General features: G+C 40.3%; 1 protein-coding gene across 3 annotated transcripts in view; it reads right to left on the reverse strand.

Annotated features, from left to right (window-relative positions):
• Window positions 1-16592, reverse strand: part of DROSHA (drosha ribonuclease III) — a 478288-nt gene that overhangs the window by 224446 nt on the left and 237250 nt on the right. For all 3 annotated transcript variants that reach the window (XM_040353574.1, XM_040353573.1, XM_040353575.1), the window contains one exon: window positions 1277-1376. In XM_040353574.1, coding sequence (XP_040209508.1) covers window positions 1277-1376 — 100 coding nt within the window. The remainder of the gene's footprint in view (window positions 1-1276; window positions 1377-16592) is intronic.

Below are 16592 nucleotides of genomic sequence, written 5' to 3' on the forward strand. Positions count from 1 at the left end.
CCAGTACTCCACCTCCACCTTGCTGGTGTCTGAGTCGGACTGGAGCTCTCTGCCCTTTACCAATCCAGCCACGGGCCCATCCATCTGGCCCATCAAGACTCACTCTCATTTCATCAGTCCATAAAACCTTAGAAAAATCAGTCTTGAGATATTTCTTGGCCCAGTCTTGACGTTTCAGCTTGTGTGTCTTGTTCAGTGGTCGTCGTCTTTCAGCCTTTCTTACCTTGCCCATGTCTCTGAGTATTGCACACCTTGTGCTTTTGGGCACTCCAGTGATGTTGCAGCTCTGAAATATGGCCAAACTGGTGGCAAGTGGCATCTTGGCAGCTGCACGCTTGACTTTTCTCAGTTCATGGGCAGTTATTTTGCGCCTTGGTTTTTCCACACGCTTCTTGCCACCCTGTTGACTATTTTGAATTAAACGCTTGATTGTTCGATGATCACGCTTCAGAAGCTTTGCAATTTTAAGAGTGCTGCATCCCTCTGCAAGATATCTCACTATTTTTGACTTTTCTGAGCCTGTCAAGTCCTTCTTTTGACCCATTTTGCCAAAGGAAAGGAAGTTGCCTAATAATTATGCACACCTGATATAGGGTGTTGATGTCATTAGACCACACCCCTTCTCATTACAGAGATGCACATCACCTAATATGCTTAATTGGTAGTAGGCTTTCGAGCCTATACAGCTTGGAGTAAGACAACATGCATAAAGAGGATGATGTGGTCAAAATACTAATTTGCCTAATAATTCTGCACTCCCTGTAAAAAGATGTTATACTTTGGTTTATAACCAATGCCATCATTTAAGTGCATGCCTGATTTAGCAGCAAACATTATGGGGTTGGATGGATTTATCATGGAAGCTGCAGACTGATTTTGGCACCAGCATTGTGAAAATAACTCACTCAATCAAAAGATAACCAATAAATGTTTTTCCCAAAACGCACACAAACTGTACAATAATATATATATATATATATATATATATATATATATATATATATATATATATATATATATATATATATATATACACACATATACACACACTAGGAAGGAAACCAGATAACAATCTATGACACAAATACTGGAAATAAAATGCAATTTGAAAGGCAAAACACTTCTATTAAATATTTTTTTTTTTCCACATGAATTATATGTCAAGTAAGTTGCAAAGAATTCCTTGGGGTGTTAAGTGACAGCACAGAATATCATGCTGAGCGAAAACTAAACTGTGCCTCATTAATTGTTCTCTGTGTGTAAAAATAAAGCTTACCTCCCTCTGGACCAATTTCTGCTTATCCGCTTGTTTGACTTTTGGACTGTTGGCCAGTAGATGGCGCAACTTCACATAACTTTTCCATAGTTTCTGATATCTGCACAAATAAAACATGTCAAAGAGGGGAACGGTTAATTCATTTGATACTTTGAAGCAATGAACATACAGTGCAGCTTTGTATCAACTCCCATCGGATGCCTACAATTGCTTTTCCGGCAATCTCCAGTATCCCAATAAGCCAAGCCATTAGCTATTTAAAAGTACTGAAAACATTTCCAGGCAAGGAACACGTGTGCACTCTCCTTTTTATCCAACAAAACAGTGCTTGGTCACTGAACAGTCAATTGCAAGTAATTATTACATTGGGCAATAAAGATTTTGCTTCTCAGACACTTTTGTGTGTCTTATAGATTTTTGGCTGCTAATCATGAAAATAATCAGAAATTTAACCTTTCGATCTCATACTGATTTAGCGTCTGTTTTTGCAATACCTATTGGCTATGCTGCACACATGAAAGAAACATACAAAACATGGAACTATTATTGAAGCACACCCAGTACACCAAGTTAAACTGGAATATATGTAGACATCTAAAAGTATAGGTTCTGCTGCTTGGAATGCAGCTCAGATATACCGAGAGCTGTTATTGCATATTCAAATGGCTCAGTCGCAAAATAGTGTCACATTGTATTAAAAATAATTTGGTTCCAAGACAGTAAAACATGGCACATGAATCACTTTTTGACCGGACAAAGGTGTTTTTGCTTCTATTTCACATACAAATCGACTAAATAAAGATATTGTGAAAATGATGAAGGAAATTGAAGGATTTTGTTGAGACAGATGCTCCCAAATATAACGGATATCAAAATTAAGGAATGCATTTTGGTTGGTTCACAGACCAGACACATCAATGACAAGCAGTTTGAAGAACTGTTAGGCCGTGTACAGACGACCAAACATGTACGATGAAAGCGGTCCGCCGGACCGTTTTCACCGTACATGTCTGCCCGGGGATTTCTGTATGGTGGCTGTACTCACCATCATACAGAAATCCGCGCGTAAACACTACGCGGGGCGTGTCCGCGGCGTCACCGCGACGATGACGCAGCGACGTGGACGGGCCTGCCAGTTAAATGCTTCCACGCATTCGTCTAAGTCATTTGACGCATGAGAGGGATGGCGGGCGCTCGGACATGTACGGTAGGTCTGTACAGACGACCGAACATGTCCGAGCGGGCAGGATTCCAGCGGACTGTTTTAAAACAAGTCCAGGAATATTTGCCCGCTGGGAAAAGGCCCGGCGGGCAAATGTTTGCTGGAATCCTGCACGCTCGGGCCTACACACGACCAAACATGTCTGCTGAAACTGGCCCGCGGACCAGTTTCAGCAGACATGTTTGGTCGTGTGTACAGGGCCTTAGTGGGGCCAGAGAAGATAACCTAGAAATCATCCAATGATGTAGTTAGGAGTTTTCTTGGCAACTACAGAACACCAAACTACATTCAGCTGGTTGACAAACTTCTTATAGCATACAAGACAGGGATATGCGGTGAGGTCAGTGGCTATCAGAGCCAGATACACACAGGTTGCATACATCAAACATTGGAACGAGAACAATGTAACCTGTAAAAAAAATTAAAGCACTGCCTATGTAGATTTTTAAGCACCAAAGTTTGGCGCCATTCCACAAGTGTGCAAAACTTTAAAGCATGACATGTTGGGTATCTTTTTATTTGGCGCAACATCATCTTTCATAGTATATAAAAATAAATAAATAAGCTGATGCTCCTTCCCCATAGCTACCTTCCAGTCATGGGCTTTTTCGCTTAGAAACTGTATTATCCCATGAGCGCCAATCACTCTGTGGGCCTTTTGTTCGGGCCCATCTGGTTGTTGGTTTGCTCTGCTCCCCAAACTGTTATTAAAATACAAATTATACTGTATTGTATAGCACCATATGCACTTCTAGAGTTTTTTGGTCATATAATCATCTGTTTGGTCGCCTCTATGGCCTTGTATGCGGCTCCGGTCTCTTTGACCTGCCATTTGTGCCTTATTCACAAAATACTACTGGTGTATTAGCTGTCTATTTAGTCTGACAACCCTTTTTTATCTTTCTGTATGACCACTTCTGAATGTTGACCGCCACTGTATGTATTTTGTACCGGTTGATAGCCGTACTGTTTTTTTCTGTTTGGAAATAAAGGAATTATAAAAAATAAATAAAAAAAATAGGCAAACCTTAGTGTGTGTGTTTTTTTTTATATTTGTGAAAGTTTTTTTCCCCCCCCAAAAATAACACATTTGAAAAATTGCCGCGCAAATACTGTGTAACATAAAAAAGCTGCAACGACCACCATTTTTTTCTAGGGTGTCTGATATATATATATATATATATATATATATATATATATATATATATATATATATATATAATATGTTTGGGGGTTCAGAGTATATAAATATGATTTTTACATGTAGGAGAGAAGTGTCAATATTGGCCTGGGTGTCAAGTGGTTAATTACCGTAAGTAATATACAAATACAAATTAAATATATCATCCTCTCAGTGTGCTGCAAACAGAGTCTGCCAGCTTGCATTTAAACTGGCCACTATGTACGTAGCTTCTTATAGGTGGCATGAGCCCCAAATCTCTGTGACCCCAGGTCACTGAGCTACGACCCTTGATCGAAGCTCAATCATTTTTCTTTTTTTTGGAAGAGGTTTTTTTTTTTTTATCTTGTATTTATGTTCATGGCATCTGCCTCCCCTGGCTGCACATCCCTGATACAAGACAGTGAAACATATCAATGAAGATCAATTTTCTGCATTCACACTTGGAGACTTCTTTCCCAAAAATCTAGGAGCAACAAACATAGTGAAAGATTTCACCAAGACATTGCCACAAGGAAAAAACTGTATCAAAGCAACTGGGATCAAGCAGTGCTGGCTGAATATTGTTGGACATTGCAGCAAGATGCACCAGACACCAAATACATCAGAAAATCAGAAGCATAACACATTTAGCTCTGTTGAACTGATGCATCATGTCAGTAACATAATGCAATTAAATACTGTACATTGTATACTAATTTAAAGTAAATTGTATATTTCTGAACAATTCTGCATAATACAGTCATTCTAAAATACTATTTCTGTGCAGCTTTAAGTAGTCTATTATAATCACTAAAAAGACTTTCCGGAAACAAAACTTTCGAAAAATAAATTTGTTGTCCAGTGTTATCAGACCTTGTGTTTTCATAGGCTCTTCAGCATACTGAATCAGCTAACCGGGGTGTTGCCGGAGCACTGAGAGGTAAGAGCAGGCATTTTACAGTAATTGAAAACTACTGATCCTTTTATCACTTAGGATTTGTTCTATCCACAATTCCTTTTTTTTCGGCATGCACATTAAATGTGTTTTTAACTGATTGCGGACTAGCTGCCGCAGTTATACTGCGGCAGGTTGGCTCCGCTGAGCGAACCGTCATAACTATACGTCATACGCTTTAAGTGGGCTAGCAGGCACGTTTGCCCGCTGCATCGTGGGAGTGACGATGCTCGTGACCGGCGGTCACAATGACCGCCAGACGCGATCGATCTCCGGGCACGAGAGGCAGAACAGGGACGCGTGTGTGTAAACACACACATCCCTGTTCTGTGAGCTGAGGAATCACGATCTATCATTTCCTCTAGGTCAGTCCCATCCCACCTCAGTTAGAACACAGATTAGGGAACACAATTAACCCCTTGATGGCCCCCTAGGGTTAACCCCTTCCCTGCCAGTGACATTTTTACAGTAATCAGTGCATTTTTATAGCACTGATCGCTGTATAAATGGCAATGGTCCCAAAAATGTGTCAATTGTCCGATGTGTTCACCATAATGTCGCAGTCCAGATAAAAATTGCAGATCACTGCCATAACTAGTAAAACACATTATAATAAAAGTGCTGTAAATCTATCCCCTATTTTGTAGACGCTATAACTTTTACGCAAACCAATCAATATACGCTTATTGCGATTTTTATTACCAAAAATATGTAGAAGAATACATAGAAAAGAAAGCTCTATTTGTGGGGAAAAAGGGACATCAATTTTGTTTGGGTACAGCGTCACACGACGGCACAATTATCAGTTAAAGCGACGGAGTGCAGAATTGCAAAAAATGGCCCGGTCATTGGGCAGCCAAATCTTCAGGGGCTGAAGTGGTTAAATCAATTTCAATGCATTTGTAATGTGTTTGCAATGTGTTCTTGTGCTTTTTCGCATTTATGTGACTTCTAGTGCATTATATGCATCCCACTGGACAAAAACTGCATGTGGCTTTACTTTTTTTTTAAGGCACTGGAACTAAACACATTAGTGTGTACTAGGGAGATTTGGAAAACTTTATATCTACTGAGCATGCATTCTGGATACATTTAAAAATGCACTGAAAGTATCTTCCAAGTACAGAATAGGGCATTGCTCATTTGTTTTCTTTTACTTTGTTTTTTTTTTTAAAGCAAGATAGAAAACAGCATTCATATATAACAGACAGCTTGACACTGAGCTGAAATCCACAGTTCCATCCAGTTTTCCAAAAAAGAAAAAAATAAGTGAGAGCTGCTTACTTGTTTTCAAAAGGTACAGTCATCTTCATACTTGCCTAACTAATAAAAAGGTTTGGGTTGGAGTTGGGCTTCAACCTAAACATGCCAAAATACAGAATTCAGCCCAAAACATATGTGTTTACTTTAAATAGAATGAGGAAGGGCTTGGCTCATCAGACCTGGCCTGGCTGCCTTAAAAGGTCTGCAGATGATGGGTCTTCAAAAACAAAGACTTTGTAGGGATAAAACCTTCTTTTACCCCCACCCAAAATGTAGATAATAGTTCTAGCTGCAGCTCTAATTAAAAAACACAAAAAGAAACACTGTGGGGTTGATTTACTGAAACTGGGGAGTGCCATATCTGCTGCAGCTCTGCATAGAAACCAATTGGCTTCCAGTTTGTTTGTCCAATCCTAATTGAACAAGCTGAAGCTGGAAGCTGATTGGCTACCATTTGCAGCTGCACCAGATTTTGGAGTTTTAGTAAATCAATCCAAAGGCATGCTATGGCAATTCTGTTAGGCCAATCAAGGGACCTTAGGCAAATACATGTTCTTATGTAATCAAGAGATTACACATTGCTATTTTACACTCTAATGTCTGTATATTTTAATAATGATAGTGCCCTGCATATTTAATACTTAAAAGTAATTAAAGTAACATGTCCAGCAATCCCCAGTAACCCAATAAGCCAAGCCAGAACCCAAGTCAGTCAATGGCAGCTTTAAATGTGTACCCCCCCCCCCCCATTTGGTTCCCGTTGATGTATACAAACAGAGCAATGGTCTCCAATGTGCTTTTATAAACCTAAAGGAGTTGTGAATAAAAAAACATGTATTTGCTGAAATGACTGTTTACAGGGTATAGAGACATAATAGTTAACTGGTTGCTTTTTAAAAAAGCGATAAAAAATAGATAAAAATCAATCATATAATGTACCTGTAGTTTCTAGTTTCGTTTTTGCATATTTCCTGTTTCTCTGCTGTACAGAGCCACAGAGCCATACAGGGCAGTGATGGTTTGGAAAACGAAACTGATTGGTGTTGAGGGGTTTTAGACACACAGTAATCACACCTCCTTGATTAGTGACCACAGAGAGAAAGCTCCCAGTACTGTGGTCATCAGGAAACAGACAACCAGGAAGTGTGGAGATCAGAGAAGAATTACAGCAACTTGAGAGCAAAAACAAACAATGAGGACATGAAAACTGCACTGCATTAAGGTAAAGGAAGCTATTAAGATAAAAAAAAAAAATCCTTTACAAACCCTTTAAAGCGGGAGTTCACCCGAAAAATAATTTTAACATTAGATTTAGGCTAATTAAGGGGAGCAGAAACGGGTATTTTTTTTTTTAAATCAATGCCGTACTTACCGTTTTAGAGATAGATGTTCTCAATTGTATCAACTACAAGTGCCTATCAATGTCACACATCAGTGTCCATCACTGCCACCCATTAGTGCCAGCTATCAGTGCCCATTAGTGCAGCCTATCAGTGTCACCTATTATTGCCCATCAGTACAGCCTCATCAGCGTACATCAATGAAGGAGAAAAATTACCTGATTGCAAAATTTTATAACAAACAGTTTTTAAAAATATCAGTCTTTTATCTCAGTACAGTGTTGCATGACCATGCAATTGCCATTTAAAGAGTGACAACAATGAAAGCTGAAAATTGGTTTGGGCAGGAAGGGGTTTTAAGTGCCCAATAAGCAAGTGGTTAATGCATAACTCACCTCTTATATTGTACTTGCTAACTACCTAAAAATGTATTGGTGGTTCATAAATATTACAAGAACTCAAAAAAGATTAAAAAAACAAAACTATACATTTTTAGAAGGCAAACGACCAAAAATTAGCCCCATTCCAATACAGAGCTGGAGTAACATACTATTTTAAGTTATAGGAGCATGTACAGTTTATGTCCATCTATGCTGAACAAGGTTTTTAGATATGTTTTACTTCTCATATAAAGACACTAATCAACTTATCAGTTAATTAGCAAAGATTCTGGTTTGAAAGATTACATGCCACTGTGTGTTACACACCTTTGACAACTGAAGAGTATATTAGTGCTAATTGGGGAAAAAAAAAGTGAATCGTCCTTTCATATCATTCTATAAAATAAACATATATGTTAGCTCTGAGCAGAATTAATTGGCAGTTTACTTAAAATATAGTTCATATACATGGCCCAACCTAGGTATTACAATAGTATTATCTATCTTGCCTAGGCCACGCAAATACATTTTTCTAATTTTTTTATCAATCTGATACCGTATTTGTGGCGTATAAGACGACTGGGCGTATAAGACAACCCCTTATTTTTCCAGGAAAAATGTTGGTTTTGGGATATACTCGCCATATAAGACGACCCCCTTCTTACTAGTCTTTCTGGAAGCTGAGGGGTAGCCGGAACAACCACTGACAGGAACAACCGCTGACAGAAACAGGCTTTTTTCAAATCTCACTGTGCCATTACATTACATGCCTCCACTGTGCCATCACATTACATTACATGCCTCCACTGTGCCATTACATTACATTCCTCCACTGTGCCATTACATTACTTGTCCCCACTGTGCCATCACTTGCCCCCACTGTGCCATCACTTGCCCCCACTGTGTCATCACTTGCCCCCACTGTGTCATCACTTGGCCCCACTGTGTCATCACTTGGCCCCACTGTGCCATCACTTGCCCCCACTGTGCCATCACTTGCCCCCACTGTGCCGGCCAAGACAATCTCCCTACCTTATTTCGTTGCAGGTTCTGGCTTTCAGGCTGTGGGCATCCATGATTTAAAAGCCGTGCCTCCTCCTCAGACAGTTCCGTGATAGGCGGAACACAAATTTTCCCAGCAGTGCCTCTGTTCAGTGTTCCGCCTATCACGGATGTCCTCTCGTCACGGAACTGTCTGAGGAGGAGGCGCGGCTTTTAAATCATGGATGCCCGACAGAGACTGTCACCAGCGTATAAGACGACCCCCGACTTTGGATGCATTTGTTTGCATCCAAAGGGTCATCTTATGCGCCGGAAAATACGGTAGTTTAAAAAAGTATGGTCAAAGCTCATTTGGCCATATTTTTCGCATGGGTCACATGAGTAAACTTCGCTCTGTACTCCTCTAACCCGGATTTAGCGGACAGCTGATGTCACAGAGCCAGTCCAGGCTCTGCAAGGAACCTTGACAATAATGTCAGGTTTGCACATCCAAGAACATGAGCCAGCTGCTCTCATCCCCTCCACAACCTGATGTTCCAGTGACTGCTGCAGGGCAGAGCACAGAGCAGCAACTGATAGTCACCACTCTGTGCTCAGAGCGCACCTCAGAACTGAGCAATCAGCGGCCTTTGATCGCTCAGTTCTCTGTATAGAGCCAGGGGATGACAGCTGCAGCTCGGACTGATGTTGCATCTATCTGGGTGAGTATGTTTTTTTTTTTTTTTAATCCTGCACTTCTCTTTTAAAAAACATTCTTAAAAAAAAAAAAAAAAAAAAAGATTGTCCCACTGGTCGCATACACAGTTCTGGTTTGCTCAGTGGTTGAACGATCAAAAACACCAAAAGAAAAAAAAAATGGCACAAATGCCACATCGGTGCTTGATTTTAGAATCAAATCAGGAGTGAAATGTTCAAAAAGGAATATGTATTTATTTTCTGAAGGCATTGGTATTTTTTTGTCAAGGTGTTAATAAACTGATGAAAAAATATAACAAGACATAACTAAGGTTGAAAATGGCTACAATTATTTGTAGTTGTAATTGAATAGCAAGGCCCCATGTTCAGCTGCAACTTCTCAAGTGTCCTGATGGTAAAGTCTCCTAAGAGCTGGTTCACACAGGGGTGACCTGGGATCCGACTACAGGTGGCCCAAGGTCGCCTCAAGTCGCGCTGCATGAAGAAATGAATGTAAGTGAATGGCGCCGTCTTAATGTACACTACTGCAGTCGCTCAGACTTGAAAAAAAGGTTCCTGTACTACTTCAATCCGACTTGTAGGCGACTTGTACCCATTGATTAGTGAGTACAGTGTTAAATGGACTGGTAAATTTTAATTGTATGTCACCAATGTAAAATAAAGCCTAACCCCTGCTAACACTTTCTAAGAGGTTAGGGAAACATTTATTTTTTATTTTTTCATTTTGGGATAAATGTTTTAACTAAACGACTAAAAGATGACCACTGTAAGCACCCTTGTCAGTGGTAAACGGTTTGTCTCAATCCTCTAACTTTCAATTTTGCTGCACAGCTTGATCCGTTAAAGGCAGATGAAAAATAACAGCAGGATCAACTGGTAACAAAATGAAGTTACAGAGGAGACTCGGAAAAACAACGATTTTTGTTAATGTCCGCAATTGTCATTTTTTATTTTGATTTTAGTAACACTTTAACTCTTGCAGTGCATGGTGAACATTTTTTATACTTAAATAGAGTTCGGCTTTAAAGAGTACATGCCGAATACCATTGTCATCTGCAGCAATGGAAAATGTGACACTAAAATGCTGGCTTTAGAGGCAGAGTTTCAAAAGGAAACACAAAATATAAAAAAAAAAAAACAGATGTGGACAAAAGAGCACTGGATGGTCGATGACTGGAAAGAGAGTTTAGCTTTAAGACATTTGGATCAAGGAGAGAAAACAGTGTGAGAAGTAAAGCAAAAATAGGATCCTGGACATTCAGTAATGAATGCAATGAATGCAACCGTTTCTCCTTATTTTGTCTCAAAATGTGTTCATTTTTCGCTATACATGCTCCGCCTGATAGTCCCTACTACAAGTGGACAGTTTATTGCATTTTACAAGTGAAATTAACATTTAAAATAACAGGACTTTCATTACTACAGCTACAGGCTTCAAGTTTATTGACATAAACTCTCATTTGTTACCCACTCTTTTTTTTTTTTTGTATTAGTGTCTACACAGTACAACTTTGTTTTCCCTTTGGATCCAGTAGTATTTACATCAATTATATTCTAATAACACCTTTAAACCCCTTCATGACTAAGCCTATTTCTGACATTTGGTGTTTACAAGTTAAAATCCGTATTTTTTGCTAGAAAATTACTTAGAACCCCCAAAAATTATATATATTTTTTTTAGCAGAGAATCTAGAGAATAACATGGTGATTGATGGCAATATTTTATGTCACACGGTATTTGTGCAGCAGTGTTTTAAACGCAACTTTTTTGGAAAAGTGTACTTTCATGAATAAAAAAATAAATAAAAAAGTAAAGTTAGCCAAATTTTTTGGTATAATGTTAAAGATGTTGTTACACCGATTAAATAGATACCAAACATGTCATGCTTTATAATTGCACGCACTCGTGGAATGGCGACAAACGACGGTACCTAAAAATCTCTATAGGCGATGCTTTAATTTTTTTTTTTTACGTTTACCAGGTTAGAGTTACAGAGGAGGTCTATGGCTAGAATTATTGCTCTCGCTCTGACGATACCTCACATGTGTTATTTGAAAACCGTTTACATATGCGGGCGCGACTTCCATATGCCTTTTTTTTTTGCTGCGCAAGCTCGCGGGGACAGGGGCACTTTTTTTCCTTATTTATTTTTATACTATAAAATTGTGTACACATCCCTTGTGGCAGTAATAAGTGGTGACAGGTACTCTTTATGGAAAGATCGGTGGTCTAAAAGACCCCCGATGCCTCCTTTACTCTTCAAAGTACTCAGATCGCCGAAAACTGCGATTTGGAATACTGTGTATTTGTTTTAAAATCCGGCACCATTGGCAGCCGAGTAACCCGGAAGTGACGTTATGACGTTGCTTCTGTGTTTACAATGAAGAGACTGAATCAAAGCCGTTTGCGGCTTAGATTCAGTCTCTCTCTAGGTGGCGCATCGTGGATCAAGTCTCCTGGTGGGACGGGAGGCCCGGTAAGAGCGGCAGAGGCGGCGGGAGGGGGGGGATGTCCCCTCCCGCTCCTCCGGGATAACAACCAAGTGGCTTTTAGCCACATCGGTTGTTGTCCCTGGAAAGCCAATCGCTGGCTCTAAAAAATTATACCGGGATGATGCCTACAGCTGTGGGCATCATCCCGGTATAACCCCTCAAAGCCGAGAACGCATATCTGCATACGCTCAAGCAGGAAGGGGTTATAGAAGGTCCATAAAGACATGGATGACTGAGTTTGGGGTGGAGGAACTTGACTGGCCTGCACATCCTCACCTCAAACACGATAAAACACCCTTGGAATTAGAGACTGTGAGTTAGGCCTTCTCACCCGACATCAGTGCCTGACCTTTACAAATGTGCTTCTGGAACAATGGTCAAACACTCCTAAACCTTGTGGACAGCCTTCCCCGAAGAGTTGAAACGGTTAGAGCAACCCTATGGCTAAAGGCAGGCACCCCAATACTTTTTGTAATAAAGTGTATGTAACACTTACTTGTGTAGAAACTGGAGGCTGAAATACTGTGTTTAAAGGAATAACTGCCAAAATGTCCAGCTCTCAACGTTATCAAGCTCTTGACATTGTGGTGGGCACCTCTGATGGGGGCTGTGCCGATATTCAATGCGCTGATTATAAGCGCACACACCCCCCTCTGACAGTTAAGCCGCAGATCGGCTCTCCTTGTCAGCGCAAACCGAAGAAAGCCAATTACCGGCGCTTCCTTGTTCACGCTGTGATCAGCTGTGATTGGTCACAGCTGTTTATGTGGTAAAGAGCCTATGTCAGAGGCTCTTTACCCCAATCAGAGATGTGGCATGTCAGAATTACACACCACCAATCGCTGCGTTACACGCCCCAGCGGGCACAGCTTATTCTGATGGATGTCATAACAGAACCACTTTCCAGCCGTCATTCTGCATACGGCGGGCATGAAGTGGTTAAAGTGGTGATACCAGGTTCCAACCATCGCAGTGACTAAATATAGTGGATAGATCACAACTAACACAATATAAATTTAAATGATGGTTGTATGCACGTGTGTGTATGTGTGAACACATGCATGTACACTTTAAAAGGAAAGAGTATATGCAAAACATGACAGCCAACATATCAGTGATAGTTATATATAACTGTAAAAAAAAAAATATGAGCAAAAAAAAATGTGCTACACCAATAACTTAATTAGCATAAGCAGCAACTCCTCTGTAATAAATACAGTTCAAAAATAGGATAAAAGAGTTGCGCTAAAAAAAAAAAAAAATAACAAATGTCCAAACAACAATAATGAAAAGAGTCCACAAGTGCTACGTCAATACATTAATTCCAAGCGTTAATGTTATGCATCGCCACCATCCAGCACCATAGAAAGTGATCTTGTGCAACAATGCCACCACCAAAAGTAAATAAAATGTCTGCTTACCAGCTCCAAGTGACCTTTCATTACAAGAGGTCGTTCTCGCTGGTGGCTATAGCCCAGCTAAGGCCTTTGATGGTCTCCGGAGCCCTCATGTCCTTAGTGAAACCCCTTAGCCGATGCAGGTATAACAGCGTCCATTAAAATAAAATAAAAAGCTCCATGTGGTGTAAATGTTTAAAACATTTATTCACATAAGAATAGTTCACTTCAGCTAAGCAGAAGGAAATTGCCTTAAGTATGGAGCGTCGGCCTCCACACATCCATCGGTAAAGGAGTTTGCCAAGGACAGGAGGGCTCCATCAAAGGCCTTGGCTGGGCTATAACCACAAGCGAGACTGATCTCTTGTAATTAAAGGACGATTTAAGCTGGTAAGCAGACATTTTTACCTTTGGCGGCGGCATTGTTGCACAAAATCACTTTCTATGGTGCTGGATGGTGGAGATGCATAATAAGATTATCAACTTGTGGAATTAATATATCAACACATCACTTGTGGACACTTTTTTCAATACTGTTTTTTGAACATTGTTTTTTATTTAAGCGCAAGTCTTTATTTTTATCCTTATATATATATATATATATATATATATATATAAAAGAAAGAGAAATAAAAAAAATAGGACGTTGAAAAACTCCAGTATCAATGACAAAAGATTTTTAGGATTGCATAACACAGGTCCTAAATATAAGAATGGTGGGGTCTTCAATGCTTCGGAGGTGTTCCTGTAGCCACTTTGCAATGACTGTGAGATAAGGGCCATTGCTACCATTCTTACCTGAAGGATTAAACTATTCTCTTTACAGCGCTTTTCAAAAAGTCTTGAAAATCACTGTCATTCTTTGTGAGCAATGAACTACAGTACATAGGCGGGAAAGGAAGAGCTTTCAAGCAGCTTCCCACCCTAGGCCACCAAATTAATTTTCTACAGCTGGCCCTTCACTGTGCCTCTTAATGATAAGCTGGGACACTTCACAGAACAGCGGTTGTCACAGAAGTATATAACAGTACTAAACGTTTGAATCCAAGAAAAACCTTTCAGTAAGTTTGTAACTTTATTATTTCCATTCAGAGCAAATGACACCCTGTCATGTCCGCATCTACTCTAGAGATAAACCATTTTTGCTTTCTGAACCATTCTTTGTACTTAAGCAGACAGGTTCTATGCTGAGCATCTCAAACACAATGCAAAAATGGAAACAAATAGCTACTGCAGCCACTCCAAAGTAATATTGCCAGGACACAGCTGTAGTAAACTATGAAATGGCACCAAAGCAATCAAATGTTCCTACTGATCTACACTATAGAAGGCTTCTGCTGCCAATGAAATGAATATTCGAGTATGGCAAAAATATATTGCCGGCTACAGATATTGCGGATTGAGGGCTGCGTAGTGAGGTGCATTTTCAGTTCATCCTTTGTACAAAAAATGCAAACAAAATATTGTATCTCATAACGTAAATAGAAAACAAAATATATAGTGAAATATTGTTGGTGTTCAGCTATTCAAAGCATGCAAACAACTACATTGTTCTGAAATGTGTTTGAGGTCACGGAAACTGCACACAATGACAAGATTACAAGAACATGCACCAGCAGACTAGGCTAAGTAGGGGGGCATTGCAAAACCTGAACTGACAGCGTAATACAAGCCAGAGCTGACCATAAGCAATTAAGCTAAACCTTATCAGTGTTGAGAAACATTGTGAACATATTACAGATGAGCAATCCCTGCCATTACCTACATCATATAGATACATATTTATATTTTTGTCTGAAATTCTTCCTGCAAGAGGTTTACTCCCCTTGAGCAATGCCATTTGTCTTTATTTTGCTGAATTATGGAGTGCATAAGCTTATACTGTTTTAACCTGTGTTGTTACTCTTGCTGTTAACTAGCCATGGATAATTAGGCTCTTGTCTTTCAAAGGTTTCAATAAACAATTAGCAGGAGAACATGAATCTTCATTAAACACTTTATTGAAACAAAGACAGTGACAAATATATGTAAACAGGAGTTCAATGTATGTAATCAGTATAAATTGCATTGTTTTCTTTGTGTTCTAGATCATGAGCTGCAAGAATAAAACGGGCATTACGCTCTCCTTCCAAACATTTTCAAAGACTCATGTCACATTTACAGGGACAGTAGAGAGTAGATGTTGTTATTATTTTGTTTTGTCCTTTGTATTTGTCTTATTCATATTCCCTGTACTCATTTACACATAACCCGTTCATGACTGTGCCTTTTTACATACTTACCTAGGTGGATTAAGCATCAGTCCCCCGCTGGCTCTAAAAGTGAGAACCAAGCGGTCAAACACCGCTGATCACTCGGATCTCAGAGCTCCATGAACAGAGAGCTGGTGAATGTCAGGTCACTCTCTGCCCTGTTGCGCCCCCCCCCTCAATGAATCGCTGGGCTGTGGAGGGGGAAGGAGCAGCTGGCTCAGGCTCTCAGTGGCTCGCGGCAGAGACAGCGGCAGGTCCAGGCTTCTGGATGGATCCCGACCATATGGTCACGATTTTTACCCAGCCTGGACTGGCTCTGTGACATCAGCCAAAAGCAGGCTTCAGCCCACTGTCTGCTGAAAATGTGTCACAGGAGTGCAGAACAAACTGCGTTCCTGTGATCCACAGAACTACAGCTAAACAAGCTTTGGCTGCACTTCTTTAATGACATTGGCTGTATATTTGGGGTCGTTGTCCTGCCGCAGAAAAAAATGTGGAGCCAATCAGACGCCTCCCTGATTGTATGGCATGATGGTTATGTATCTGCCTGTTTAGCTAAGCATTGAGGACATCATTGATCCTGACCAATTTTTCAACTACATTGGCCCCAACTTGCAACGAATCTCCACCACGATTCATTGTTGCCTGTTAGACACTCATTATTGTACCGCTATCCAGTCTTCGGCCAACTAACTGCCTGCTACATAGTCGAGTCCCTAAGCTTTGTTTTCACATCAGAGGTACTGTATGGCTTTTTGGCTACAGTTCTTCCATGAGAACCACTTATGGCCATACTTCTCCCAAGTCCCACTGGTTTACGCCAGTTCTGTGTTGATGGCACTGCTGGACATCTTTTAATATTGAAGGGAAGTAAGCATGATGTGTCTCATCTGCTGCATTACATTTCCTTGGCCGACAACCGTGTCTACGGTCCTCAAAGTTGGCTGTTTCTTTGTGCGCCCTCTAAAGAGCTTGAACAACATCTTGAAACCCCAGTCTGCTTTGAAATCTTTGCCTGGGAGAGACATTGCTGATGCAGTAAACTACCTTGTGTGCTCAGTCTTGCCATGGTGTACGACCTGTGACAAGGAATTGTCTTCCACAACCTCACCTTAGTAGCAGGGTTTGGCTGTTCTTCACCCAAATTTTAAGCA

This window comes from Rana temporaria, chromosome 5, assembly GCF_905171775.1.
Source record: "Rana temporaria chromosome 5, aRanTem1.1, whole genome shotgun sequence".
NCBI lineage: Eukaryota > Metazoa > Chordata > Amphibia > Anura > Ranidae > Rana > Rana temporaria.